The sequence below is a fragment of the Mastomys coucha genome, unplaced genomic scaffold (assembly GCF_008632895.1).
Source record: "Mastomys coucha isolate ucsf_1 unplaced genomic scaffold, UCSF_Mcou_1 pScaffold22, whole genome shotgun sequence".
NCBI lineage: Eukaryota > Metazoa > Chordata > Mammalia > Rodentia > Muridae > Mastomys > Mastomys coucha.
The window spans coordinates 188642219-188669325 of record NW_022196905.1 but is presented as its reverse complement, the minus strand read 5'-3'; the positions used below and the strand labels follow the sequence as shown (position 1 = coordinate 188669325).

The 27107-nt window shown below is 46.1% G+C and overlaps 1 protein-coding gene and 1 long non-coding RNA gene across 5 annotated transcripts in view; both read right to left on the bottom strand.

Moving 5' to 3' along the window:
* Positions 1-12177: 12177 nt before the first annotated feature.
* LOC116071394 lies at positions 12178-12764 on the bottom strand. The gene is made up of 2 exons (XR_004110869.1): positions 12429-12764; positions 12178-12257 (listed from the first exon to the last, which is right to left on the bottom strand). It is a non-coding gene; the product is annotated as an uncharacterized LOC116071394 (long non-coding RNA).
* Positions 12765-13402: 638 nt separating this feature from the next.
* Positions 13403-27107, bottom strand: part of Dctd (dCMP deaminase) — a 45263-nt gene continuing 31558 nt past the window's right edge. For 3 of the 4 annotated variants that reach the window (XM_031339765.1, XM_031339768.1, XM_031339767.1), the window contains exons 4-6: positions 17657-17773; positions 16228-16324; positions 13403-14725 (exon numbers count right to left, since the gene is read on the bottom strand). In XM_031339765.1, coding sequence (XP_031195625.1) covers positions 14647-14725; positions 16228-16324; positions 17657-17773 — 293 coding nt within the window. In that variant the 3' untranslated portion in view covers positions 13403-14646. Of the gene's footprint in view, positions 14726-16227; positions 16325-17586; positions 17774-27107 lie in introns of all 4 variants that reach the window. The other variant, XR_004109946.1, reaches the window with a different exon arrangement.

The window sequence follows — 27107 nt, the reverse complement described above, 5'->3', positions numbered from 1 at the left end:
TGGCTGAATTTTTTAATTGCTTGTCCACATGTCCAAGACAAGATTCTAAGCTCTAACGTTCTCTAATAACAACTGTGGAATGCCGGCCACCCTCAACACAGAGAACCCTGGAAGTCTACGTAACAAGACTTGCTTTCTAGAGCCTGCCATCCCCCCGCTAGCTGGCCAGTGCTCCTCTGAATGTGGAAACCTGCCAACCCACAGCCCAGGGACACTGACAACTCACTTGGCCAGTGAGCAACGTCACAGCTGTGTCCAAGAGAGGAGAGGCAGGAGGCACGAGGTAACAGGCAGGAAGCCCACTTCTGGACAAAGAGGCTCTTAAGAGTCCTGACGGAGCAGCAGGCTAAATTGAAACATCATTCTGGTGCCGCCGAGTGATTGCATTGAAGCGCACTGGCAAAACATCAGACAGCAGGTAACATGGCTGCCCGCGCAGGGAGGCTCCAGCTGACTTCCTAATTGGGCCAAAGCTCCTCCAGTGTTCTGGAGTCCACTGGCATCAGCACCAGTGGCTAAAACACTAATCCTTGAATCAATTAAACCATGTTGCCAAGGCAGCGTCCCATCCTTCCCTGAAGCCACGGGACTTACTCTTGTGATCAGTAGTGGCTTTGAGACCCACATTCAAGGCGGTGACCCCAGGTAGCTCAGAGCCTGACTACTCTTGCTAAAACCTGGCAGCCTCTGCTCACAGTCCATTTTGCTTCTCTTCGTTTAGACCCTGAAGGTTGATGCTTAACCAGGAAGTCTGATGACAGGAAATGCTCATTCCACATTAATCCTTTCTGCACGCATATACCATTCACCAAGAGTCTCGGGAGACAGGGGGAGGAGGAAACATCTCTGAATCCTGTACCTCCTGCTCTCCCCTCTGTTGTTTGAAATAGAAGTAATTACTTAATCAAATAAGTGATGTTCCGATGGGCAGAGAAGGGGCTGGATTACCTTCGCTGTTGATTGGTTGGACTGGGTGTTTTTGAGAAAGGGTCTCACTATGTCATTCAGAATGGCCTGGAACTCAGGATCCAGAGTGCTGGGATCACAGGTGACAATTTTTTTAATACCACTTTGCATTTCCCCAGCCTTACTTGTCCTGGATGTGACAGGGGGCTGCTTCAGTCACCACCCCAAAGATAGAATAGAAAGAAGAGCTGAGAGCTAGTGGGTATTAGCCTGCTCTCTGTAGGAGTGAATGAAAACTCAAGAGCACCCCCCTCCTCGCCCCCAAGCCTCCCTCTTGGAAGGTGTCAACTGGCGGAAGGTCTGGACATCCTGAACTGTTCCTCCTCCATTTCTGTCTCTTTTAATAATGCACGGGAATCAAGGTCACAAAACACACAGGCACCACGCTCACAGTATGGAGTTTCTTCTAAGTAACACTTTTCTGATTCATTTTATTAAGAAATTAAATCGCTGATCCATTTGAACTCTCATTAATAGATACTAAATGTTGCTTGTTATAAAAATGCTAATAAATCATTACTTTTTTTTTTGTTGTTAGCTCTTTTCTTTTTCTTTTTTTTTTTAAACTAACCACCAAATGGCTAACAAATTAAATTTAAATCATTAAGTCTGATATTCCTAGAGAGGGATCACAGGGGGTGGTACATTAGAGAACCTGTTTTTATTTTGTTTGGTTTTAAACACAAAGAGCCCGTGCTGACTCCTGGCTAGCGCCTCCCTGGCTCCTTTCCAGCCGGCAGTGAGCATCTGCAAGAGCAGCTGACAGGGCAGGGGCTGCAGTCTGGAGGACCTTAAGGATGCCTGGGCTGCAGTCTATGACCTCAGACTCGCTGGTCCTCACTCTAGCCAGCTGAGCATGTGCTGCTCAAGTGTTATCGCGCTGTTTCTTACACCCTCTTCCAGGATCGCTACTGGTAATTAAAAGCTCCACCACGATGAGGCTCGGAAAGAACAGCTGTTGTCTCCTTTCAAGGGAAAGGAGGAGCCGTGTGTTCCAGCTTTAATTCGAACTCAGAGCCCAGCATTGCAGCCATCTGCCTGGGACTGCTGAATATTTTCATGCTTTTAAGATACAGTCTGTTGTCGGGCAGTGGTGGTGGCGCATGCCTTTAATCCCAGCACTTGGGAGGCAGAGGCAGGCGGATTTCTGAGTTCGAGGCCAGCCTGGTCTACGGAATGAGTTCCAGGACAGTCAGAGCTATACAGTCTGTAACTTAATATAGCTTGCACCACTTCTCATGCACACTGGAACCCAGGGGCACTGACAAGAAGGGTCTATGCTACTCTAATGTGTGAATCTGTAATAGACTTTCATTTATTCGGCTGTAGCAAGCCATGACAGCCTGGTATATATCAAGTTGCTCTAATTTTTTTTTCCCTTTTCTAAAGTGGCCATATTAGTCACACTCTGTGTACTGACCATAATACAGGACATAGAACTATAGGGGAGAATAAGCTGTGTTAGTCAGATTTCATTCACTGTACCGCCATCAATGCAAGTGTAAGAGCCAACCTGAAGAGACAAAGGTGGCTTGAGACAATGGCTCCGCAGCTTGCCAAGCAGGTGTGAGGACCTGGATTGAGATCTCCAAAACCCATCTGAGGCAGGATAATGTAGCCTCTCTCTGAAAGCCCAGTGAGATGGGAGGTGGGGAAAGAAGAAGCTCTGGAAGCCTGTGGGCCACCTAGCCTGGAATTCATGGTGTTGAAAAACAAGAAATTCTGTTTCTAGGGAAAAAGGCTTTGACTAATCTAGGTTGTCCTCTGACCTCCATAGGCAGGCTATGGTGTCACATGCACACCTGTACATTCACACACAGACACAAACACACACACACACACACACACACGCATATTCATTCCCAACCCCCCACAGACACACTCACACATACCTGCACATTCACACACACTCCTACACATTCATACACACTACACACTCACACACACACATCTGCACACACACACGCGCACGCGTGCACACACACACATTCATACCCCTCACACACTCACACACACATCTGTACATTCACACACACCCCTACACATTCATACACACTACACACTCACACATACATCTGTACATTCACACACACACACACACCTGCACATCCACACATACTCTCGACGGATTTTTTTTTTCAAGACCTGACTTTCCTGGAACTCACTGCGTAGATGAGGCTGGCCTCACACCTGCTTCTGCCTTCAGAGTGCTGGGATTAAAGGAGTATGCCACCACTGCCCAGCAGATCTTTTTTTTTTTTTTTTTAAGAGAAAATATTTATTTTGCTCACTCCCTAGTTTTCAGTCTATGGTTAGCTGGTCCCAAGGCAAACCAGTACTTGCTGGTGGGAGAGGATGCAGCTTACTGCATGGTAACCAGTAAGTAAGGAGAGGAAGAAAGGGCCCTGACATCCTCCCACGAGGCCCCGCCTCTACCTTCTAACAGCCTTGTGGGTGAAGAAATCTATCCTAACGACAGATATGCCTAAATACAAAGGGGCGACATCAACAATGAGTGGGTGTTTCCAACATGCCTTTTGGGCTGGAAACACTGCCAACCGAGGTGCCCTGCAGGGCACAGCTCTCCAGACTCTTCCGGGCATCTACATTAGCAGAACTAATTTCCAGTATTATATGTTGGCCTTATTCACTCTCCTGCCATTGGCACGGATGCAACAAAAACAGAGGTGAAAGAAAACCCTGCCGAGTACATCTGAGAGACCAGGCAGACCCTCTCTCCTTAGAGAATCTGACCTAAAGTGAAACAAGAATCTCCGGGTCACTCTCCCACAGGTCGGCACCTAGCACCAGCTTCCAGGTTACTCGAAAACAATGTGCCTCCAGGATGCTCTAACAAGCCTGCCCTTCACTTCCTAACAAGAACCTGGCACTTCACTTGCTAACAAGAACCAATCAGGAGGAAAGCAGAAGTGAAGTTTATGGTTTGGCTCCCAGCACCAGCCAATGATTTTAAAGAACTATAAAATTCTATGAATAGACCCCCAATCAGATGTGTGCTAGGCTACAAACCCCCTTGCTTATTTACTTACCTCTAAATGCTTACTTGAAACTGGGCTCCTGTCAGCAGGGAGTCCAAGCTCAAGCTTTTAAAAAAGGGCCCTAGTGTGATTGCATCAGAATCGGCTCCGCGGTGATCTTTTGGGGCTCGTGAAGAGATACTACACATCAACACACAAAAATCAAAAGCCGGGTTATGGATTCTTTTTTTTTATTGGTTATTTTATTTATTTACATTTCAAATGTTATCCCCCTTTTCGGTTTCTTCTCCACAATCCCCCTTTCCCATCCTCCTCCTCCCTACTTCTATGAGGGTGCTTCCCACCCCACTCTTGCCTCATAACCCTAGCATTCCCCTACACTGGGGCATCAAGCCTTCACAGGACCAAGGGCCTCCTCTCCCATTGATGCCAGATAAGACCATCCTCTGCTACATATGTAGCTGGAGCCATGAGTCCCTCCATGTGTACTCTTTGGTAGGCAGTTTAGTCCTTGGGAGCTCTGGGGGGGGTCTGGTTGGTTGATATTGTTCTTCCTATGGGGTTGCAATCCCCTTAAGCTCCTTCTGTCCTTCACCTAACTACTCAAGTGGGGACCCTGTGCTCAGTCCAATGGTTGGCTGCAAGCAACTACATCTGTATTGGTCAGGCTTTGGCAGAATTCCTCAGGAGACAGCTATATCAGGCTCCTGTCAGCAAGCACTTCTTGGCATCAGCAATAGTGTCTGGGTTTGGTGGCTGCACATGAGATGGATCCCCAGGTGAGGCAGTCTCTGGATGGCTTTCCTTCAGTCTCTGCTCCACTCTTTGTCCCTGTATTTCTTTTCGACAGGAGCAATTCTGGGTTAATATTTTTGAGATGGGGGGGGGTAGGCCCATCCCTCAACCAGAGGCCATTCCTAAGCTCTGGACATGGTCTCTACAGGTTCTCTCTCCCTTTGATGGGTATTTCAGCTAATGTCATCCCTATTGGGTCCTGTGAGCCTCTTGCTTTTCTGGCATCTGGGACTTTCTGGTGGCTATCCCCAGTTCCCCATGTGGTATGGATTCTTAATTGTTGCCATCAGGGAAAGAAGGGATCTCCCTAAGGTGCTAAATCTCATTTGTGGTGTCACTGGTTTTTGATCACTTTGTGGGATGAAATGGGAACCATGCATAACGCCCTTCTGCTGGATGCCAAGTACAAAACCTGTTTTCAAGAAAAGCATTGTGGTTGTTTGAGTTACAAGCTAAACTAGCCACTCTGTTCTGATGACTCACCCGTGATATTTGCAAAAGTGATTCATTTTAAAAGATCAAACAATGGGATGTGTTAATACTTGAATAATCCACGTAGCTTGAACCAGTATATTCCAAACCATCAACATACTTTATGCCATTCATATGAAAAACACTAGTTAAAAATACATGGCTGGTGAAATGGCTCAGTAGACAAAGCTACTTATTGTCAAGCCTGATGACCTGAGTTTAATCTCCAGGATCTACATTGCAGAAGAGAACTAGCTCTGACAAGTTGATCTCTGACTTCCAATATGCACCATAGCAATGTGTGTGTGTGTGTATGTGTGTGTGTGTGTGTGTAATGGATTTCAATGTAAGACAGTATGAAATGTTCACTGATGTACTTTCAGATTTCATGTTATTACTGATCACTATGAAACTACTTACACATTTATGATGTGGTATCAAAGAATACCCACACTTTTCAAATTACAGACAACATGACTGGTATTATTTTATACTGTAATTGAAGACTGGATGATTTATAAAGGAGCTATTTATTTAGCTCAATTCTGATAGCTATAAAGTTCAAACAGTATAGCACCTACATCTAGTAAGTGCCCCAACATAGCTTAAGAAGAAAAAGAAAACCAGCCACTTGTAGAAGCTCAGGGACAAGCTTGCTCTGTAACAGTCTTCTCTTTCAAGACGTAATTCACTCACAGGAGACCTATCCCACTCTCCTGAGTCTAGAATTCATCATCTGCAAGGTTGGTGATGCCCAAGTCTTGTTATTTCCCACCAGATCACACTTCATGGGGCTCTACCACTTGAACAGATCATAATGAAGACCAAGCTTCTAGCATATGGACTTCTGAGATACAAAACATATCCCTTAATTTCAGACCAAACAGCATGTTAGAAATCCAACTGGTGTCTATTAAGCCAGACTGTCAGGTGACTTTTCCTGATAAGACGTAAACAAATATCTGTTCACCTCAGATAGGGCACCAATGGAAGATCAAAGAAAAGAATTCATCCAAGTCCAGTTTGGTGACCCCATGAATTTACTTGGATTACCTACAGGCTTATAGAAGAGGAGTAACTTACAAGAGTATGGATGTCTCAAAGGCAGAGACATCATTGTAAACTCTACCCCAACTCATTAGGGTGTGTCCCTGGAGCTCCCCGTACAACTTATAAGCAACTCCAAAGGCTGGAGAGACTCTCTCCCTAGCAGTTGTTATTGCTTATGTAGCACTGGGGCAAGGGGGTGTGGTGATGTGAGTCTTGTAATTTCCTAAACTTCCTCTACCTTGTAAGGTGTGTGAGCTTTTCTCCTCCCTCCAAGAGGGACTATTTCAATCCAGAGGAAACAGCCATACAACCCAGACATTCTTTAAAGCTAGAGAAATGTTAGTCAATGCTACTCTTTTTACCAAACATCTTTGGTTCTTCTGGAGGATTCAACAGTCCTTTTTCATAAAAACATACTATTTGTGTTAGCAGGAAAAAGGGTTGCCATTGTTATCTTAAATGAATTAAAACACTTGAAATTTAAATTTTTAATGTACCACACACCAATATCTCTAATCTATGTAAACAAAAGTCTACTGGTATTTTCAATAATTTTTAAGAGTGTAAAGGGACCAGGAGACTAGAAGTTTGAAAACTGCTGATTCCAAGGGATTTGAACAGAGGGGAACGGGAGAAAGAAGCAGTTCTCTGAAGAATCAACACCCCCATGGGAACGTCCTATATTAAACAGGCTAAAGAGACAACGAAACAAAGGCAGCCCCAAGCTCTCAATGACAATGTACTTTGGAAGCACTACAAAGAAAATTATTTGATCAGATTTATGAAGTCAATAAATACATTGAGATGATAGATAAAAATATCCTTGTTCTTAGGAAATATACACTAAATATCTGGGGACCAAAGGCTGTGGCGTAAGTTAAAAAAAATGCTGCATCTCTGTATGTATAAAATTCTTATGATAAGCTAAAATTATAAGGTTTTCCACAAAGGAGTTTCAAAGTTAATGTAAAATACATAAAATCCTTATGGAATGGGTATCAGTTTTCATCTCAACAAACATTTTCAGGAGGTGTGTGATGACAAGCTGAGTAAAAATTACATAGTTAACCACTATGCAATTCTCCATGAAAGGACATGAAATGGCTACTACCATGCCGTACAGCTCCTGTTCACCTTCTCCACGGCCTTCATGGTAGAACCCAGCAGCCTCTCAGCTTGCCTTGCGTCCTAGGTCATGGAAGCTAGTTGTGACCAATGAGAAGGAAGAGGATATTTGCTCAAGGGTCCTGGCGAGCTTTTGCTCTCCTGATCACAGGGATAGTCAAGAGATGAGGATCTTAACTGTGACCACCCCGCCTCCTTCTCTCTGTCTCTGTGTCTCTGTCTCTCTTTCTCACACACACACACCTCCTATCTTTTCAATAAATATAATATAATTAAGATACGCAGGCTCTGAAAACCAAGCTTGACATCAAAGTAAATGCCAGTGAAGAAAAAATAAAGGAGAAAAATCTGAATCTCTGTTAATATCATTGGGCAGCAGATACACTTCTCGGTAAACACATAAAGCTAAACTACTTGATATCATGTGAAGGACAAGCATCCCGCTGTGCAAGCCTAAGTCGGGTGTCTGTTGTGTAATGCATTACTGAGCTCACTCAGGAAAAGGCAGAAGAAAGACAGCAAGAATCAGGCCACACAGCACTATGCGGAGGAAGTGACTCCAAAACAAAATGCCTACTTAAAACCTGGACCAAATGGCACCCTTAAATTCTTAAGCCACGCCAAGATGCAATCACTTTCATTAACAAAAGTTAACATAAAGGACCAAGCGACAGTAAGGATTCTGCGATGATCTAAGACTAAGCGGTTACAGCAGCTTCCAATCAGATGGGTTTCAGCACAGATACCATTCTGGGGGCTTTGCCAAGGGCATCCATTATTACCAAATTCCTAATTCAAAACCATATATATATATATACACACACACTTTAACTCAAACATAGAAGTTAAAAATAAGACATTTAAATAGTAAAATTCCTTCTCTCTCAAAGATAAATGTGTCCATTAACCCCAGATGCTAACAGGGAGGTTTCTCTCCCCCACCTCTTTTTTTTAAAGGATTTATTTATTTCTATGTATGTGAGTACACTGTAGCTGTACAGATGGTTGTGAGCCCTCATATGGTTGTTGGGAATTGTGTTTAGGACCTCTGCTTGCTCTGGTCAGCTCTGCTCGCTCCAGCCCAGATAATAAATAAGATTTATTTATTATTATACATAGGTACATTGTAGCTGTCTTCAGACATACTAGAAGGGGGCATCAGATCTCATTACGGGTGGTTGTGAGCCATCATGTGGTTGCTGGGATTTGAACTCAGGACCTTTGGAAGAGCAGTCAATGCTCTTACCCGTTGAGCCATCTCACTAGCCCAAGATTCCTTTCTTATATTCTAAATGACAATTGGGGTTTTTTCTTCCTATATGCTCACAAAAAATAAATATATATATATATATATATATATAAAATTTAAAAATCCACATTAAAAAAAAAAATCAGGAGGTTGGCTCCTAAACAGCTGTTTTGCTGAACTGAGTGTGATTGGATCCATAACTTTTAAGTAGAAATATTACAAACATAGATTAAACTGCGCAATATGTGGTAAGGAGAGGCGGTCGGGTATGGTGAGGCTCCTTGTGGCCTTTTCATCAGGTTAGAGCAGGAAGAGGCACAGGAGATGAAACGTCTCAAGAACATTTCCAGGCTGTGGAAGAGATGACATAAACCAGAGCTGGGTCCTTTGCCGGGAAGACTGTCGGGGGCACTCTCTGTGGCAGGGTTTCAGAGAGGAAAAAGTCAGCTAGCTAGGAGGTTGGAGGAATGTGTAGAGCAGGCAGGACCTCAGGTCAGTCCTGAAAGCTGTATAGAAATGTGCAGATTCTCAAAGGGACGCACTGAGAGTCTAAGGGATGCTGGTTTAAGGGCCAAGAGTGGTTCGGTGAGAAGGCTAGTGAAGATGCCGTGTGAGTATGAGGACCAGAGCCTGCAACTTACTCTATAAATCTAGGTGTGGTGGAACATGCCTGTACGATTGGCAGGGACAGGGGTGTGGAGACAGGGGGACCTAGGAGGCTCACTGGCCAGCCAATCTTGCTGAAATGGCTAAGCTCTGGGTTCAGCAAGAACCCCTCACACAAAGAACAAGGTACAGAATGGTAAAGGAAGACATCTAACATCGCCTTTGGCTTCCACACACATGCACAGGCAACCCTGACAGCGTGCACGCATATATCCCACACAACACACACAGATACAAAAATCCAGGTGTGGTGGCACATCTCTATAATCCTAGTAATCAGGAATCCGTGGCAGCAGGATGAGAGTTGGGCGGCCAGCCTGAGCTACAGAGCAATTTCCACATGAAACCCCATCTCAAGCCATAAGGAAAAACTGCTGGCTTAAAGACAGACTTTAGCAAAGATTACAGAGGTGGGGGGAATGAAGGACAGGGGAGTGGGGAAGGGAAGAAGGGAGGGAGGAAAGGAGAAAGAAAGGATGCACACAGGTGCTCAGGGCTGAGGGAGATAGTTCAGGTAAAAGGGAACACAGGAGAATAGCAGCCAGAAAAGCGACAACCCCAAGTGTCTATTTTGGTGGGCGAATCTAGAAACAGAGTGTGTCACATTTACAACAGGATGCTCGTCAGCCTGGAGAAGAGGGAACACTCCAACACAAATTGCGTTACAGATGATCCCGAACGCATTATTCTAAGTAAAACAGCCCATCACGAGAAAACTTCTGGGATTCCATCGACATAACGGGTGGTGTCTGGAGTTGCCAATTCATACAGAAAGTATAGTGGTACTTACCAGGGACCTGGAAGGAGTTAGAGGGAGTTGCTAAGGGATGTGGAGCTGCAGCTTGGAAACCATCCATTTCACTCTGGAAGTGGTCGAAGCACTGGCTGCACAGGAGAAGAGAGGTGGGTGCCACTGAGCTAAAGGTAGTGAGGATAACAAGCTCGGGGCTACTCATACTCCAGAGGGGTTTTGGTGTGGTTGTTTTGCAAGTAGAAGGAACCAGAGCAAGCAAGATGTGGACTTGGGTTAAGACAGAACACAGTATTCAAGAGTGGAGACTTGGCAGCCAATAAGCAAGAAAGTAAAGGCTCTAGGGCCAGAGTTCCTTGGGCTTCACAATGTAATTCCCTCCCTATTGGGGTCTGAATCAAAGTGGTCCCCATAGACTCATTTGTTTGAATACTTGGCCCATGGCAAGTGGCACTATTCGGTGGAGGAAGTGTGTCACTGTGGGGGAGGGCCTAGAGGTCTCCTATGCTCAAGCTACACCCAGTGTGGCAGTCTCCTTCTGCTGTCTTTGTATCAAGATGTCGAACACTCAGCTTTCTCCAGCACCATGCCTGCCTGCATATTGCCATGCATCCCACCATGACAATGGACTGAACCTGTGAACCTGTAAGGCAGCCCTAACTAAATGTTTTCCTTTATAAGAGTTGCCATGGTCATGGTGTCTCTTCACAGCAATGAAACCCCTATGAGGTTTCACTCCCTTAGTCATGAGTAAATAACGCCTTTCTCCTTGACCAACAAAAGACCTCTTTCCCAATTTTCAATGGGAATATTTAACTCAATGTAATCAAAGACAAGAACTTTTAAAAGTCTCTGACCTTCATAAGGGCCAGGCTTCTACACTAAAGTGACTCTGGCTCTTGCGGGACGGCACTATCCACAGCAGACAATATCGAGTGTAGATCACGTGTGCGTGGCTCCGGTGCCTGAAGCCCATCATTCAGTTTGATAGAGAGAGGCTAGTCACAGAGAGCTTCGTCAGTCTCAGTCTGGTGTCTGGCCATCAGCATCTATTCGAAGCCGAAGTCGGTAGCATCAGAGATTCCAACGCTTGGTCAGCACGATGCTTGGAGATTCAGCTACCTGAAAGAGTGCTAGCTGGAATCCCAGAGCAGCTCTCATGTAGGCTGGTGCACTATCTTTTCCTGTAAACGCCATCAGGCCCCCAGTCCCGGGCCTGGGGGTATTTTTGCCCGCACCTCTGCAGCTAGTCGCCCACACAGCTAAACACTGCAGCTGCCAGGTGCCATGAGGTTGCGCAGAACTCTTCACTCGAGTTCTGCTCATTCACGGAGCCCAAGGCAGGCTGTCCTGCTGCTTAGAAAACTACCATTTCTTAGAGCAGCCTTACTGTTTTTAAAAACATCAACTACAAATAAAAAAAAAAAACTTGTCTAGTACTAAAAGCAAGAACATCTTTTCCCTGTATCCCTCGGACTCTTTTATAAGGATTTATCATCCCCCACCCCGGAACTCCACCCCACTTAGGGTTCTCTGTGCAGCCCTAGCTGTATTAGAACTCACTCTGTAGACCAGAGATGTGCCTCTCTCTACTTCCCTCCCAATTTGGGGGATTAAAGGCATGCATGTGCCACCAGAAAGCTCTTAAGTCTCCCTCCCTGTAGCTTAGGGTGGACCTGAATTTGTCATAGTGCTGCCTCCACATCCCGAGTGTTGTGATTATAGATCTGCCTCTGCATTTGGCTTCATCATTAATATTTTTAATCCTTTGGTAGATATAGACAATTGAGAGAGTTATCCCTGGCACATAAGAACTGCAGATCGCTGGCCTCTGGAGTATTATTATTATTATTATTATCATTATTATTATTATTACTAATGAGAGTTTTCTGTGTTTCTGCTTGTCTTATATTGCTTCACGTGTTATTAGGAAATGTGGGTAATAAGTTAGATCATTTTCATTGCTAGGTCTCAATCTTTAGGGACACGTGCAAAAGTGGGGGAGGGGATGTATCAAATATCAGGCAATCGGCCCCTACCGTACCGCTCTACCTTTTGCCTTTTAATGTAGTTCTGCCAGCAGTTCAGTGAGAGGTGGTTTCCTCATTGTCGTTTATTAGCCATGACAGGCGGCCACAGCAGCTCTCAGATACAGTCTCCCTTCACCACAATTATCCAGAAATGCCTGCGAGGCAAAGAGAGTGCTCAGAACACCCTCCTTCTGGGATGCTTCTCCCACAGGCAACAGTTCAAAGCAACCCTCCATTAGCTGGAGCCTTGACATCCACAGAATCCTCTGGACAGGACAATTCCACTCCTCTTGGAGTGAAGGCAGAAATGACGATGACATAATTACCTACAATCCATTCACCAGGAATCCAGGCTCAGCAAGGGTGTAGAGATGGAGGCTCACGGTCCCCACATCCAGGGTAGCAGCACTTCACAAACAACTCTGGCTTGTCACTATTTTCTCTCCAAAGGAGGGGGAAAAAATGTGGTCTTTCACTACTATTCAACCTAACAAGCTGAGACAAAAATGTAACAAAGTATCAAAATTAAGTAAACGTACTAATGACTTACCAGCCCCTACACCCATCTGCAAACATGACACAAAAATTACCCTGTGCTAAGGAGGCTTACAGCTACCTTTTAACGTGCAGTAACAGACAATTACAATCTCAGTCTCTTTTCTGATTTCTTTCTTCTCTGTTGCTTTTGTCCTATTTTTGGAGCAAGTGGTTTGGAGAAGAGAAATAAATTGAGGAAGGAAAAAAAATGTCCGAGACCTCTCAGATAGACTAACCAGAGACCCGTCAGTCCTGTGGGCAATCTAGAAACAGGCATGGAAGGTCAGGGTGCCAGTGGGGCCTTTTCCCACCACTGAAATCAGGCCTCAAAGGAGCAGGACAGGACAGGGAAATGGCTCAGCTCATAAAAACACTTGCTGCTCAAGTCTGAGTTCAGTCCCTGAAACTTACCCAAAAGCTGAATGTACCAGTATACATGAGTCTGCAGGGCAGGGGTAGGCAAAATGCCTGCTTCAGAACAGGGTAGACAGAGAGAACCCACAGGACAAACGCCTGCTTCAGAGCAGGGTGAACCGAGAGAACTCACAGCTAGGAAGTTGTTCTCTGACCTCCACATGTGCCTCTGCACCCCAAACCCCAATTTTAAGAGACTACAATGTAACCTCCTCCCCAGCCCTGGAGAGAACAGGGTATTAACATTGTGGGTATTCTCTAAGCACAAACCCGTGTAATGTGCTTTGTAGACAACACAGAAACTACACAAGCAGAGCTGAGCATATATAATAATATAAAAGCAAATGTGTCTTGGTGTTGTTAGATTTTTAATAAAATTTTAATAATATTGGCAAAGATCCAAATTACAAAAATGTACTCCAGAATACAGAGTGTAAACAAAAAAAAATCTTAGAGACGAAATAAAAACCCATGAAAAAAGAAACTATTTTATCAAAGACACTGAGCATGTTTGCTAGAATATAAATGAAATTAAAAACAGAATACACAGTGGGGCACTCCCACCCACAATGGGGCATCAGGAGGATGCTGCCCATGAGGCTGAAGGCACAAATGAGGATCTGGTATGGACCATCTCCAGGTACAGAGTTTCCCACAATCCTCTTATAGGACAGCAATTAATGTACTCTCTGGTTGTAGGCTGCCCTTGGAAATGAACAACGCTGGCACGAAGAACAGGAGTGACATGTGTCCACACAGCAGGAGACACAGGATGGGGGACATCCCACATCACCCATCCATACAGCTCCAGCTGTCACCACACAGTGCCTGGTCTAGGGGGAGTGATAAGCTGTCTCCTCTAGGAACTACTTACTCCTCAGATAAATTTAACAATGCTATGTGGCCAACAAACCAAGGATAAGAAGCTGGAACCGTGGGGGTCCCCTACCCTCCAGAGGGATGGTGTGCTATTGCTGTGTGTGAGGCAGGAAAGTGCGAACGGAGGGGGACATTGTACTGATCATCTGTGGCCCTCCTCAGCCTCCTGTGAATAGGTGAGAGGTCTCCTCAACTCTGCAGCAGGTGTATGTTCACGCTAGCTTCGTTTGGTCCTATTTGTTTTTCCAAGGGCGTGACAGGGTATGCTTCATTTGGGCCAGATGTTCACATCAGTGTGCCTGCTCATCCCTGCTAAGAACGAGAAGCAATTATTTGTATGTCCTTCTAGCCCGTGTAGCAGCAAGGAGCGGCTGTCGGAACTCGGTGGATGACAGAGCTGACCCTCTCTGGTACAGTCACCTTCATTGTTGGCAGACAGGCTCTGCGGAAGTGGAGAGACCTTCACTCCAGCTCCCATGGGCAGTCCCTTAGTTTCCAAATTAAACAGCTGATAGATCCACATGACGGTAGCGAGGATGCAAAGTTTTATATTCTTTAGATGTCTATGTGTGCCATGGTATTAAAAAGCTACGTGGAACTTCAAGATGAAAGGTTCGGGGAGCCCCTTGTGTGTGTGTGTGTGTGTGTGTGTGTGTGTGTGTGTGTGTGGTGGTGGGGGTGTCATCTTCTTCTAGGGCTTTAACGAGATGAAACTCATTGAGGCTTCTGACTCGGTCGGCTGTTAATCGAATCAAAGTCAATGACAATCTTGCTGTACTTCGGTGTGAATTTTCTAAAGGTGAAGAACAAAATATGTAAAGGAACTGAATTATCCAATGAGTAGTTAGAGCAATTTGTTTATTTCAGTTTAAACTGGATTGCCAGTGCAGAAAGAAAAAATGCCCTGGGATTCTCTTGATATTTTATCTCTATAGGAGCCAATTAGAGTGCACCATACTGAGCGGAACACGGAGCAGAAGAGACTGAGACAAGACAAGAACGAGGCATGGGGTGGCTTGGCTTGTGCCTGCTTTAACTATCGGAGTTCATGAATTATCCGGGAGTCAAAGGATTTCTAACAAGCTAGCAGGGCACCATGATATCCGATTACAGTTTCCCCACTGTATTTATCTTATTTTCTAGGAAATTCCTGCAGCCAACTGAAGTTGCTCTAAAGCAAACACAGTAGATTTTCTTCTGCATCGGATACACAGAAAGACAACTCGTTGGAGTGAGGGCGGATTTTCTAAAACCAAGTTCTACAAATGCAAATAATGAGTCCTCTAAATCTCTGCCTTCAACATGTCTACGACAACTGAAGACACTTGGGGACTTTTTAAAACGAGGAAATAAAAGAACAACGCCATGTCAGCATCCCCCTCCTTGGTCTCCGCTTCAGTTCCTGCCTGCGGGTTCTGCCTTCACTTCCTGCCCTGGCTTCCAGGATGTGAGACTGTACCCCGAAAGGCAAAGAAAGGCTTTCCTCCCTGAATTGGTTTCAGTCAGTGTTTTATCAAAGCAAACTAGGGCTCACAAGGCACAGTAATTCAAGACATGCAACATGCAAAAATCCCGTTTCTAGCTGAGCCTGGCAGGTGCCATCATTTGGGAGACTGAGGCAGGAGGCTACAGAGCAAGCTCAGGGAAAGCCTGCTCATTCAGAGACCCTGTCTCAGAAAACCAAACCAAACAAAAAACCCACAATATCCCCTGTCTCTAAGAGCACAAGGAACAGAGTAAGTTGCCCATTATACAAATCTTATCACCGCTGGCCAGAAACAGTGACAATCTGCAAAGCTTTCCATTCTAAAAAACGATTTCTGGCCACTCATAAAAGATGGCAAAGCTTACAAGTAAAACATAATCTCCACTCTGCAAAGACAATCGCAGAAATCAGAAGGGCATCTGCTCTTAATTCAAAATGTTGCTCAGAAAAGAACTGCTGGTGTCTCACCCAGGCGGGCGGCTTTCATCCTAAACTATCCTTGCTAGAGCCCTTCCATATTCAAAATTCATAAAGGCTCAGCAGAACCAACCCAAAAGTTGTAAATTTTTAAATTTCTTGCTACTTGCATAATTAGTCTAAGCCTTGGAAAGTCACTAATATTAAAATGTAATCATTAAACAGGCTGTCTCCTGATACTTCTAGCGTTAACTCCATACCTAAAATCATCTTTAGAGGTTCGTGCCGTCACATTTCCAAAGACATTGCCACGTGTGGAAGGCACACCTCACGGGAGACGCTAAACTTCATGCTAAGCCACATGCGTTTCGACACCAGTCCCCCTGACCTACCTGAACGTAACCCCAGCCAATTTAAACAGGAGCCTGGCGGCCGTCGTCTCCTCACTGTCATGGTATTTATCGGACATGAAAATAACCTCTTTTATACCTGAAAAGGTAACCGTGGGAGATAAGCACAGACAGAAAGCGCAGAGGACAGGCGGAGAGACGGAGCCCTGTGCCTATGATTAATTACCCTTTTCCAGTGAGCTTACAGACAATGTCCAGTCTCTAAAATACTCAAGTGCGGTTTCCCAGGACAGCAGAGGGGACTGTGCTTAAGCTGCCTGGAAGTCTTTATGGATTTTTTTTTTTTTAAATACAAATTCAAAGGGAAAACATGTCAAGCAGTCAAGCCTTGATCCAATTAACAAGTTTTCTTTACCTCAGGTGAGCAAGTATTCTTTTCTCACAAAGCAACTACTTAAGTGGAGGCTAACGCGGGCAGTGGAGGGTGCTGGCTAATCCAGAGATCAGCACTGGACCTACAAGAAAAGCTCCGCCATCACTTTAGCTCAGCTCCGTGAAGCCAAATCTGCTTCATGATCTCCCTAGAAGCATGAGCCTGAGAGCCAGGGCCTTATCCTGAGGGCTGCTCTGTACTCCCTCCAGAGGGGAGGAGCCACCTGACCACAGAGCCCACACACTGTCTCTTCACCTATAACCAGCAAAGGAATCACCCCAAAGGGACAGGTTAACGGGAGCAGCTGCATGGACACCCATAGAGTCCTTAACAGTGGCTGTGGTCCGCTAGCAGCCGACTTCTGATCCAACACCCAGGGGCTCGTGATAAACAGTCCCTTTAACCCATACATCTGGCTAAACATGCTAAGTCTTTAAATCTCAAACCGAGCGCTTTATGGAGATAAGGCATAGCTCATTCTTAGATGTGACAGTTCAAAAAACAGGTGCAATAGACAGACTACAGCATGGTAGGTTATGGCAGATGTAACATATGAAGAAAAGCTCAGAATCACGTTTGAGCCTCATGATATTTATATGCAAAGATATGCTTAGATCCTCACGTATCTACTACCATGTATTAGATACAAATTAAAATTTGATATACAGACTCCCAACTGACCTTGTTTCTGACAGAAGTTCATTCCCCTCCCTCCCCCCTAATCTATGCACAATATGTCAGAGAGCGGTAAATTGACAGTAATTATATTCAATGCCTGTGTTGTTTTTTTGGCAGCTTGCAGTTTAAGAAGTTGCAAACTAAATTAAAAACATGCTAAGAATCACAGAGGATGCAATTAGTCTTAGAATACCTGGCACCAGGCAAACGCAAAACACGAGAAATATCTTGCAAAGTTGATAGTGCAATTAATTTCGATCTAAACAATAACAATGGAAGATCAAACACACCTGCACGGAGGGAGCTGCTGACGAGCAGGCTCTGATGCAAACGTGACAAATGGGGAGGCCCGGTTCCTACCTGCCTGGATGATGAGCTTAGCACATTCGTTACACGGGAACAAGGCAACATACATGCTGCAGCCCTTCACGTCCGCCGAGTTCTTGTTCATGATGGCGTTCAGCTCGGCATGGCACACTGTGAAAGAGAAGAAGGACGTGGGCTGTAGCTCGTGAAAGGTCTACTAAAGTATTTCTGTCACCACCTTGGAAATAGCATAGAATAGAGTCAATAAAAATAAATCGATCAGAAACAGCAACTACCAAGGTAAGGGCCACGTGCTCCGGGTGGGTGGTGACGGCCCGGGGAAGGGAAGCTGTTCCAGCGGGTGGCCTTCGTTTGTTAGTGCCTAGAGCAGCCAGGAAGGGCGGAGGTCAAGTACCTTCACCCACCCTACTCGGAGCAATACCTCACTGCTCCACAAGACCCTGGGGTATTAAATTGCCCACATAAAATGGCTCATTTGTGTCTTGATCTGCACACACAGGGATATTCGACATGGCTGTTATGAGGGCACCAGGCATAAGAACAAGGAGTGAAACTGAGGAGATTCTATTCTGCTTCCCCCTCGTCATGCTCAGTCCACAGATAACCAGCTACTTCTCTATTTTAAAAACACACACATCCACTTAATGGCAATGGATGGTCAGAGGATCATGTAGGCATCCTTGCCCGAGTTCAAGGTCAAAGGAAGAGCCTTCCTTTCTCTCCCACACTTACCAAAGCTAACTTGGCTCCCAGTCCCTTTAGCTAGCTGCTGCTACTCCCTAGCCACAGGAGTGAAATAAAGAAAATGCCAGGACAGTCATAGCTCTGAACCCTGCAGCCTGCCTGCAGGCCTTCCACACGGCCCTCGTGTATCACTACTGAAGGTGTAGGTGTGTTAGCTGCAACTCTCTTGCACAAGTACCTAGATTTTTATCCCAGAGGAGTATCCACTGTTCCATAATGCAGAGTCTAGACTTGGGGGATTTTTAAAAGAATCTGTAGTAGGTTTGGCCTAATGCTGCTTATTCTAATGTTAATTTGGGTCCCCCAAAACTGCAAGTAGCAACTGCTCGTAGCTTTAGAGAACTTGCCCCCAGATGGTTCTGATTAGTAAATAAAAATGCCAATGGCCGACCGCTGGGGAGGACAGAGAGAGGCGGGTTTTGGAATTGGGATTGGGACAGGGGAGAGGAGGAAAAGGAAAGGGAGAGGAGAGACTCCACCTCTGAGAAGAGTGGAGGACAGGGAGGCGTGGCCCACATGTGAAGGAGTTGGGAGAGCTCAGCCCACGAGGGCCACCGCCCAACTCCCTCCAGGGCAGCCAAGGTAAAGAGTTTAGTAAGCAATAGCTCGGGATTTTGGCAGGAGCTGGATAAACCTCTCGGAGGTTAGGAAGTGGCCCAACTCTTGCGCTATTTAAGGAATATCAAAATATAAAGGCTGTGGGAGTGTCTTTCACTCGGGAGCACAAACCATTGAGGCAGGTAGCAAAACAGATACAGAATTTATATATATTTGATTCTACGTGTCTGGCAAGAAATCACTTTTAAAAATTAATTGGCGATTCCCGAGTGGAATAGGCATACCTTCCCTTTAAGAGTTGGGGAGAATCAAGCCACGTGGTTCCTCCCCAAGCTGGGCAGGTTCGGAACTAGGCTAGAAGTTCTCCATAGTTTGACACAAATGATTCTGGGGTTCGTAGCTTAAGGCTAGCACACAACCAGGCCAACCCGGGGAGTGTTTTTCATTTGGGAGCACACATCATTGAGGCTGGTAGTAAATCCACCCCAGGGATTTATTGAATATTTAATTCAACAAGAATCCTAGGATGACTCAGGTGTGCAAATTGGAAAGCCCCTGCTTTATGGGACTCTGTGAGATCCCCAACATAGACTAGGTACACAAATGCTTAACACACAAGCAACTGGAGAGTGACTCGAGTCTCTGGCCATGGTCCAAACCATATATATATATAACTCCTAGAAAACAAATACGGTCCCCTCAAGAACATCCTCTACTCTCCATCTCCTGCCACCAGCTTCCACATTCAACACTGATCGGCTGACGGTAAACAACAACCATGCACATTCTAACCACTACCTGCTCAGAAAGTCAGGTGCATTTACTGAGAATCTCTTCAGGGTTAGAAGGATGAAGGACCAGGCTTCTTGGCGTCGCACGGGACAGCGACGACCTGTGCAGTAGCCAGTCAGTGTTTTATCAGGAGATGCTGACAGGCGCTCTCTCAGGAAATATCTGTGCATAGCTACATCTTCAAACTAGGAACTAATCCCACGTACTAAGCGTTCTCAGCTGTGAGGAGCACTCGCTGGCAATCCGAGGAGCTAAAGAAACAATCTGGGGTTCATTGAATCACAGACCATCAGAGAGCTGGTCAGCTGGCCAGCTGGGGTTGAGTTCTGTCCCCCAAGTGCCAGATAAAGAGTCACGGGAAGGTGAGGAACAAGGAAAGCTCAGAAAGGGTTGGAGTGACCAGGAGGCCTTCAAGAGGTATCCACAGCCCCTTCTCCCCTGAGGACAAGATGACAGGATGCTAGCATTAACACTGTTCAGTGCTAAAAACAATTAGATGTAATTGTTTCCTTTATGTCCCCCTGGGGGGCAGAGCCTAACCTTCTATGTTCTTTGTAGCTTCCCCCAGGGGCTAATGCCATGCCAGGGACATAATGGTGTTAAGTATTTATTGAATAAATAAAGGAGAAAATGCAGATTCCCAATTATTGATGGTGACGCTGGGAAAGTGCAAAAGTTCTCCTCCAATTCAGATATCAAAAAAATCTCTTCACTCAGAGATCGAAAATGGGCTCTCCCAATTAAGATGTGTTCTGTGATGGGGCTGGAGTTAACACTGGAACCGTGAAAACTCCAATGTGTTACTATACAGCATTATGGGGTCTTACTCTGTAAAGACTGACACAGCGACTACAACTACCTTTGTCTAGTTTGAAACAAAGTTTATCATTAGAAGTTGAGGCTTGTTAGTGAAACTCACCCTAAACAACCTCATCTGACCGCAGGAAATGGGAGGCTTACAGAAATAAGACACAGGCCTTCTAAACAGGCACTCTCCATCTTATCAAGTCACGGGATGAGCAATGCAATCCTGTGGATGGAGAGAATGAGATCTGCTGGGTGACAGGAGCTTCTGAGTGTCAGACAGGCCAGCTCAAACCCAGAAGCCTACACACACTCAGTGACGTGACAACAGAAGAGACCACGTGATCTAAAGAGAGGGCAAAAGACCTGACTCCAGATGCTCCTGCCCAGTCCTGCGCCCCTTTAACTTCAGAAACCACAACACACTGTTCCCTGGAAGCCCCTCCCTACTGAGGGCTATCTGAATACTAGGAGCCTCCTGGACACACAGAAGCAGGTTCAGAGACTCCCCAACCTGGGGGAACGGAGACCCCTCACCCCGGACCTCCCCATCTCAGTCCCACCTTGACGCTCCCACACTCCCTCTGTTCAGGGTCTCAAATCTGCCCTGGTGCCTTTCCAGCCTAATGTCTGCCGACTCTCAGGTGGGGAAAAGTGGGGGAAATCACCAGAGCCTCTGTATCACTGACAGACTTTCAAGCTTCTTACATCTTCTTACACTCACTTGGGCCTCAGGCCTGAAGCCCCACACTGTCAATGATGGTTTGAATGAAAATAGCCCCCATAAGCTCATAGGGACTGCACTACTAAGAGATGTGGCTTTGTTGTTGGAGTAGATGTGGCTTTGTGGGAGGAAGTATGTCACCAGGGGTTCAGAAGTATGTCACTTCAGAAGTTCAAGTCAGGCCCAATGTGTCTCAGTCTCTTCCGGCTGCCTCAAGACCCAGATGTAGAATTCCCAGCTACTTCTGCAGCAGCATGTCTGCCTGTGTGTCACCATGCTTACCACCATGTGAATGGACTAAACCTCTGGCCTGTAAGCCAGCCCCACTTAGATGTTTTCTTTTATAAGAACTTCGAGGGTCACAGTGTCTCTTCACAGCAATAAAACCCTAACTAAGGCCTGGTCCTTAAGGAGAGACAACAGACCAACTTGAGAATCATGAATCCAGTCTGCTTAGTGTTCACCAGAGTGGAATGCTTGGGCCTTATTTCTTAGCTATCTACACACATCACCAGCAGGTAAGCCCCAAAGTTGCTTCAAGCCATAAAACTAGCTCAGAACCACATGCCCGGCCTTGCCTACCTTGTCCTGGCCTTAGAGATCTCTCCTCAAACAGAATGGAGGAGAGACGTTCAACAGAGGCCAGCACCAGTGCTCAAGGTGCAGCTAGTCATTAGAAGGCCTATGAGCTTTCAATGAGGTGAGTGTTCTGTTTGCACGATTAATACCAGCTCTGGGAAAGTGTGTTTCGAACTTAATAAAATAAACACAGGCTGGGAGACAGTTCGGTTGTTAAAGGGAGGGTGTGAGCTCAGATCCCCAGGACCCGCTTAAAAGCTGGACACAGTGGTCATCCTGTCATCTCGGGGACAGTGGCATAGGAGACGAGTGGATTTCCAGAAGTCCCCTGGCCAGCTAGACTAGCCTATGTGGCTGAGGGGGAAGGTGCCTTCATATCTGTAAATACCTGAGGCTGTCTTCTGACCTTCATACGAGCCATAACCCACACCTGCGAGCATACACACAGAGAAAGAGACAGACAGACAAATGCAAAAAGCAAACTCTAAAGTATCAAGTCCGCCGCCTCTGGCTTGTTCCTAGCGTTCTGACTGCCCAAGCACAAGGTCGCCACCTTCACGCCCTCGCTCTCTCTTCCTAACTCTCTCTAGTGCTGAGTGGTGGCTTCCCTTAATTCCAGTTCCTTCTCCCTTCAACACGTACCCAACCCTCACGCGTGCAGCAGAGGTCAGGCATTCTGCATGTTAACTTTCTTCTCAAGAAGAAATCATTTCAATAACTGCTACTCTAATTTTAAAAATAGCTGTCTCATTGTAATGCAGATATAACCTCTGGTTTTCTTCTATCCGATTTTGGGGGGGTGGTGGTGGTTAGGGCATATTAATTATACAGAATAATAGGTTTCACTGTGCCCTTTTCATACATGCATAGAACAGTCCTCAGTCATACCCACAGCCTCTGTTACCCTCCCTGGCCCTTCCCCTCTCCTCCCTTCTACCTGATCTGGGTCCTAGTCTCCTCACCTCCAGTCCCATGTGTCTCTCTTCAGCTGTGTATCTCTCTATCTCTGTCTCTGTCTGTCTCTCTCTGTGTGTCTCCGTCTCCCTCCCTCCCTCTCTCTGACTCTGTCCCCCTCCCCCTCTCTCTGTGTCTCCCCCTTCCCTCCTCTTTCCCTCTCCCTCTCCCTTCTCTTCTCCTCCTCCTCCTTCTTCTTCTTCTTCTTCTTCTTCTTCTTCTTCTTCTTCTTCTTCTTCTTCTTCTTCTTCTTCTTCTTCTTCTTCTTCTTCTCTCTCTCTCTCTCTCTCTCTCTCTCTCTCTCTCTCTCTCTGGTATTTTGAGTTTCAAACATTGTCTTGCTATACAGCCCTAGCTGGACTTCAACTCAATCCTTTCTTTAGCCAGAGTCCTAGGATTACAAGCATGCACTACAAACCCAGTAGGTCACAAAATCACTTAAATGAATTATAACCTGGATTTGCTTGCTTGCTTGCTTGGAGGTATCAGGATACCTAAAATCTGAAGCAAAGCCCACAGCATGCCTTTGTCTTAAAACCAACTACGGCTGGTGCTGTCTGACAGCTTCTCACAAGATTTTTAGACCCACACAAGAACAGAACAAAGAGCTTAAGATGCACAATGCTTAAGAACTATTCATAAGGTGGTCCATAGTGTCAAGAAAAAGATGAATTTTTCCACTATTAACTAAGCATCCATGTCTATGGCTAAGCAAAAAAAAAATAATAATAAAAGACATCCCCAAATAGTGCAGATGTCCGATAAGCAGCAAGAACGACGCAAACCCTTTAATTATCCCCAACATTATGTAAAAAGAATAACTGCTTAAAATACCAGATTAATGTGTATGAAGTACCCTGATCAGCACAGAGCCTGTTTCAGGTGATTATAAAGCGATTCATACACTTTGGTCTTCTCTTTCTTTTTTTTTTTTTTTTTATTACTAACTGTCAGAATTCAGAACTGCATTAACCTTGGCCCACTGTAAAGATTGTATAATTAGAAAACTGTATTTTTCAAATTCTCTCACACTGGGGCTTGATTAATCCTCACTGTCTCGTGTAGGCGGTTCTCAGGAAGTTTGACAAATTAACAGGATGTACTCCATCCTTGTTAGATTTAAGAGATTCCACATTTTATAGATCTGACTTCCATCTCAGTCGATGTAAGATGCATACGATATCTATTTTAGACATCGGTTATATTACAGTTACTCAACGAGAAAGAGAAGAAAATAGAAAGAAAAAGCACATTCGAATGATGCTTAACAACAGGTTGCACATACAGCCCGGCAGTTGGTGTCACCCCCGGTGATCTAAGTTAGTCTTCTGCTGAGCCATGAGGAGAAACACTGGTGTCCCACAAAAATCCAGACTCCAGGGAAAACAGCCTGTTTCTAACCCAGGGCCGGCTTCTCCTCTCTTAGACTTGACCTTGCAATTAATAACCAACATGAAATGGGGCCCCAATTTAAGGCCGATTCACACTTATTACTAACAAGCCGTTCCGCCTGTTCTGATAACAACACTTTTTGTGATTACTCTCCAAATCAGAATCTAAGTGAGTTTACTCCTGGGGTACCTAAGTCACTAAATCTGGGACCATCTCCGGGAGCACGGTCACCTCCCCCTCTACTCTCATTAATGTCCAGATGCCTGATGGACACTTCCACCAAGAGGAGAGGCACGCACACCTCTGAGATCCATTTAAAAAACTGCTTCGGTGTCTAGAATGAAAATGGAGTTTCAACTACTTATTTCTTAATTATTGAAAGATACCCTGACAAGGCCTCATATGTCACTGCCAGCCTCTCAAGTCTCTCTCCTCCAAGTCAATAATTAACAACAGCCTCGCCTCCGAACCCGCCGCTACAAGACACCGCCCTACCACAAAGGTCCACTTTTTATGGCTACCCCCCAAATCAGAAGGCAATATTTCTAGAACGTGCTCCCAAACACTGCCACTACTCTGAGATCAGTAGGGGCACCAGGCATGTCAATCACGGCAGAGTCACCTCCTCAAAGGAGAAATGGATAGCAGCGTCCACGCAGAAGCCTAGGAGTGGCTGTTGTTCATGACCTGGTGACCACTGCTATCTGCAGAGGGCGACCCCACCCAAATCCCCCAGAATGTTTGCCCCAGACTCCCCCTCTCTGGACCTTTATTTTTAGCATTGCTTCTGTTCCTCAGATGCCACACGCACTTGAGAGCCTTCTGATCTCTGCGCTATCTGGGTCAGAGACCACACCAGATTCTAGGCCGTCGTTTGGAACCGGAGAAGCCATCTTCATGGTCACATCTATTTTGCAGATGAGTTTTGATACAGTCACACCCTAATCCTCCTTGGCACTGGGGATTGCATTACACCAGGAAACTTTTCTTATGAACCACAGTGACATTAATATATGAACCCTGCAAGGAACCGCCTTGGAGCAGATTCCGGAAGTTTTTGACCCAGCGCCAGCTAAGACCTGCTGATCTGAGTTCATTCTTACATCGCCGGGATCATTTCCTTGCCAACTGTGACACTTGCAGGGACCTTCCACACACCTGTATCTGGTCTTCTCCTATAGCAAGGGATTAAAACTGTAAAGAACCAGGCTGGTTAATTAGCAGGGCTTTTCCAGGGTCTGAAGAATAGATGGGCAGCAGAGAGGAAGAAATAAACAGGAGCTAAGCGTTGTGTCAGTTCTATGAGACAATTCCACCCAACAGGCCTCGCTGGGGGGCTCACCTCACACTCCTCTGACCTTTGCAGCCTCTGTTCCAGCCCTTTTCCGTTCTGCCTCCTTAGTCCCTGCAGTAATGGCTTGTGAGACGTAATCCCTGAGCACTGGGCTACAGCAGACTTTTGGTTTCTTCCTGTTAGCTTCCTCGCTGCTGGGATTTAAGGTGTGCCTGGCTCAGAAAGGAAACTTTAAAACTCCCAACTTTTCCCTGTAGGTGTTGATCAAACTCTGGCTGTGAACGCAGGTCTGAACTGGGTGCCATGGCTTCATGAATAAGTGAGTCCTGTCCCCAAGAGCTTGGAACCCACCAGAGAGTAGAGTGAACACTACAAGTCCTTCAGGAGAAGGACTACGTACATATGTGTGGTGTCTCACCCACCACCTTGTCTGTTCAGGCTCTTGACCAGGGAGATGAGAAGAACCCCCCCCCCCCCCCCCCCCCGTAAGAGCACAGAGCACAAGATCCACCTGGTATGGTTCCTAGGCTGTAGCGGGGTGGGGTAGGGAGTAAGCGGGTTGCCCTGCGTGGTATTTCAGACGGACCACAGGAATCCATGTTCCTTTTTCCCACTCTGCTGCTCTGTTCCCCGGCTCCATCCTCTGCTGACTTCTTCTGCCTCTCAACACAGCTGCTGGTAACAACCCAGGGCACCCAGGGGAGCCACTTAGCCCCAATGGTAGTGCTTAGGGCTAAAGACATTTCTGACTGTGGTGTTTCCATTATTGATAATAAAGCCCCCAGAACTCTAATTACATTGCTTCCCTATGTGCTAAGGGCACACAATCAGGTCAGAAGGAGGAGGCTCTCGAAATGACTGCATTTCATCCATGGCTAGGCCAGGCCGACTCCCTTCCCACTGTTCCCATGAAACACACGTGCAATGCCTAGAAGGTAGTGAAAAGGTACCAGGAGGGACAAAGGGCTGTTACTGTCACCCTCTGATGGGCTGTCACATAAACACACACCGACAAAGGCTTCCAAACTCCCCTCTTGAGTTCCGGGCTTTTAAAGGCTAAGCTAGGAGTCCACTGCACACTGGACCAAGAGTCAGGATCCAAGCTCTGGGGCTCATTAACTCCAGCTCCACAAGGCCTGCTCCAGGCAACTCCCTGAGCCTACCTCAGCGTGGGGGAAGAGTGGGATGAGCTGACCCATCTCAGGAGTCTGCAATGCATGCAGTTCCTGAGGACACTGCCCTACATTCCTAGGACGGTCCCTCAGCGGATCCTTCCCAGGCCTAAGCGCCCTCCGCCTGCCCCTCAAGCTGGCTCCTGCTCCAGCTCTGTGGTAAGTCTCACCCCAGTGCATCTCAGGAACTTCTATGGCCATCAGTCACCCAGCCCCTCTCTGCCTTAGGCGCTCCCTGCTTCTTCTTGCTAACCAGTTAACTTGGGAAGCCATTCCCACCCCTGTCCCAAAACACTTCACCTCTTTTTCCTTTTCTTGGTTTCTCTCCATCCACTGAATGATTTTAGCAACAAACGCCTGATAATAAAAACTCCTACCCCGGCAGTGGTGGCGCATGCCTTTAATCCCAGCACTTGGGAGGCGAAGACAGGGGGATTTCTGAGTTCGAGGCCAGCCTGGTCTACAGAGTGA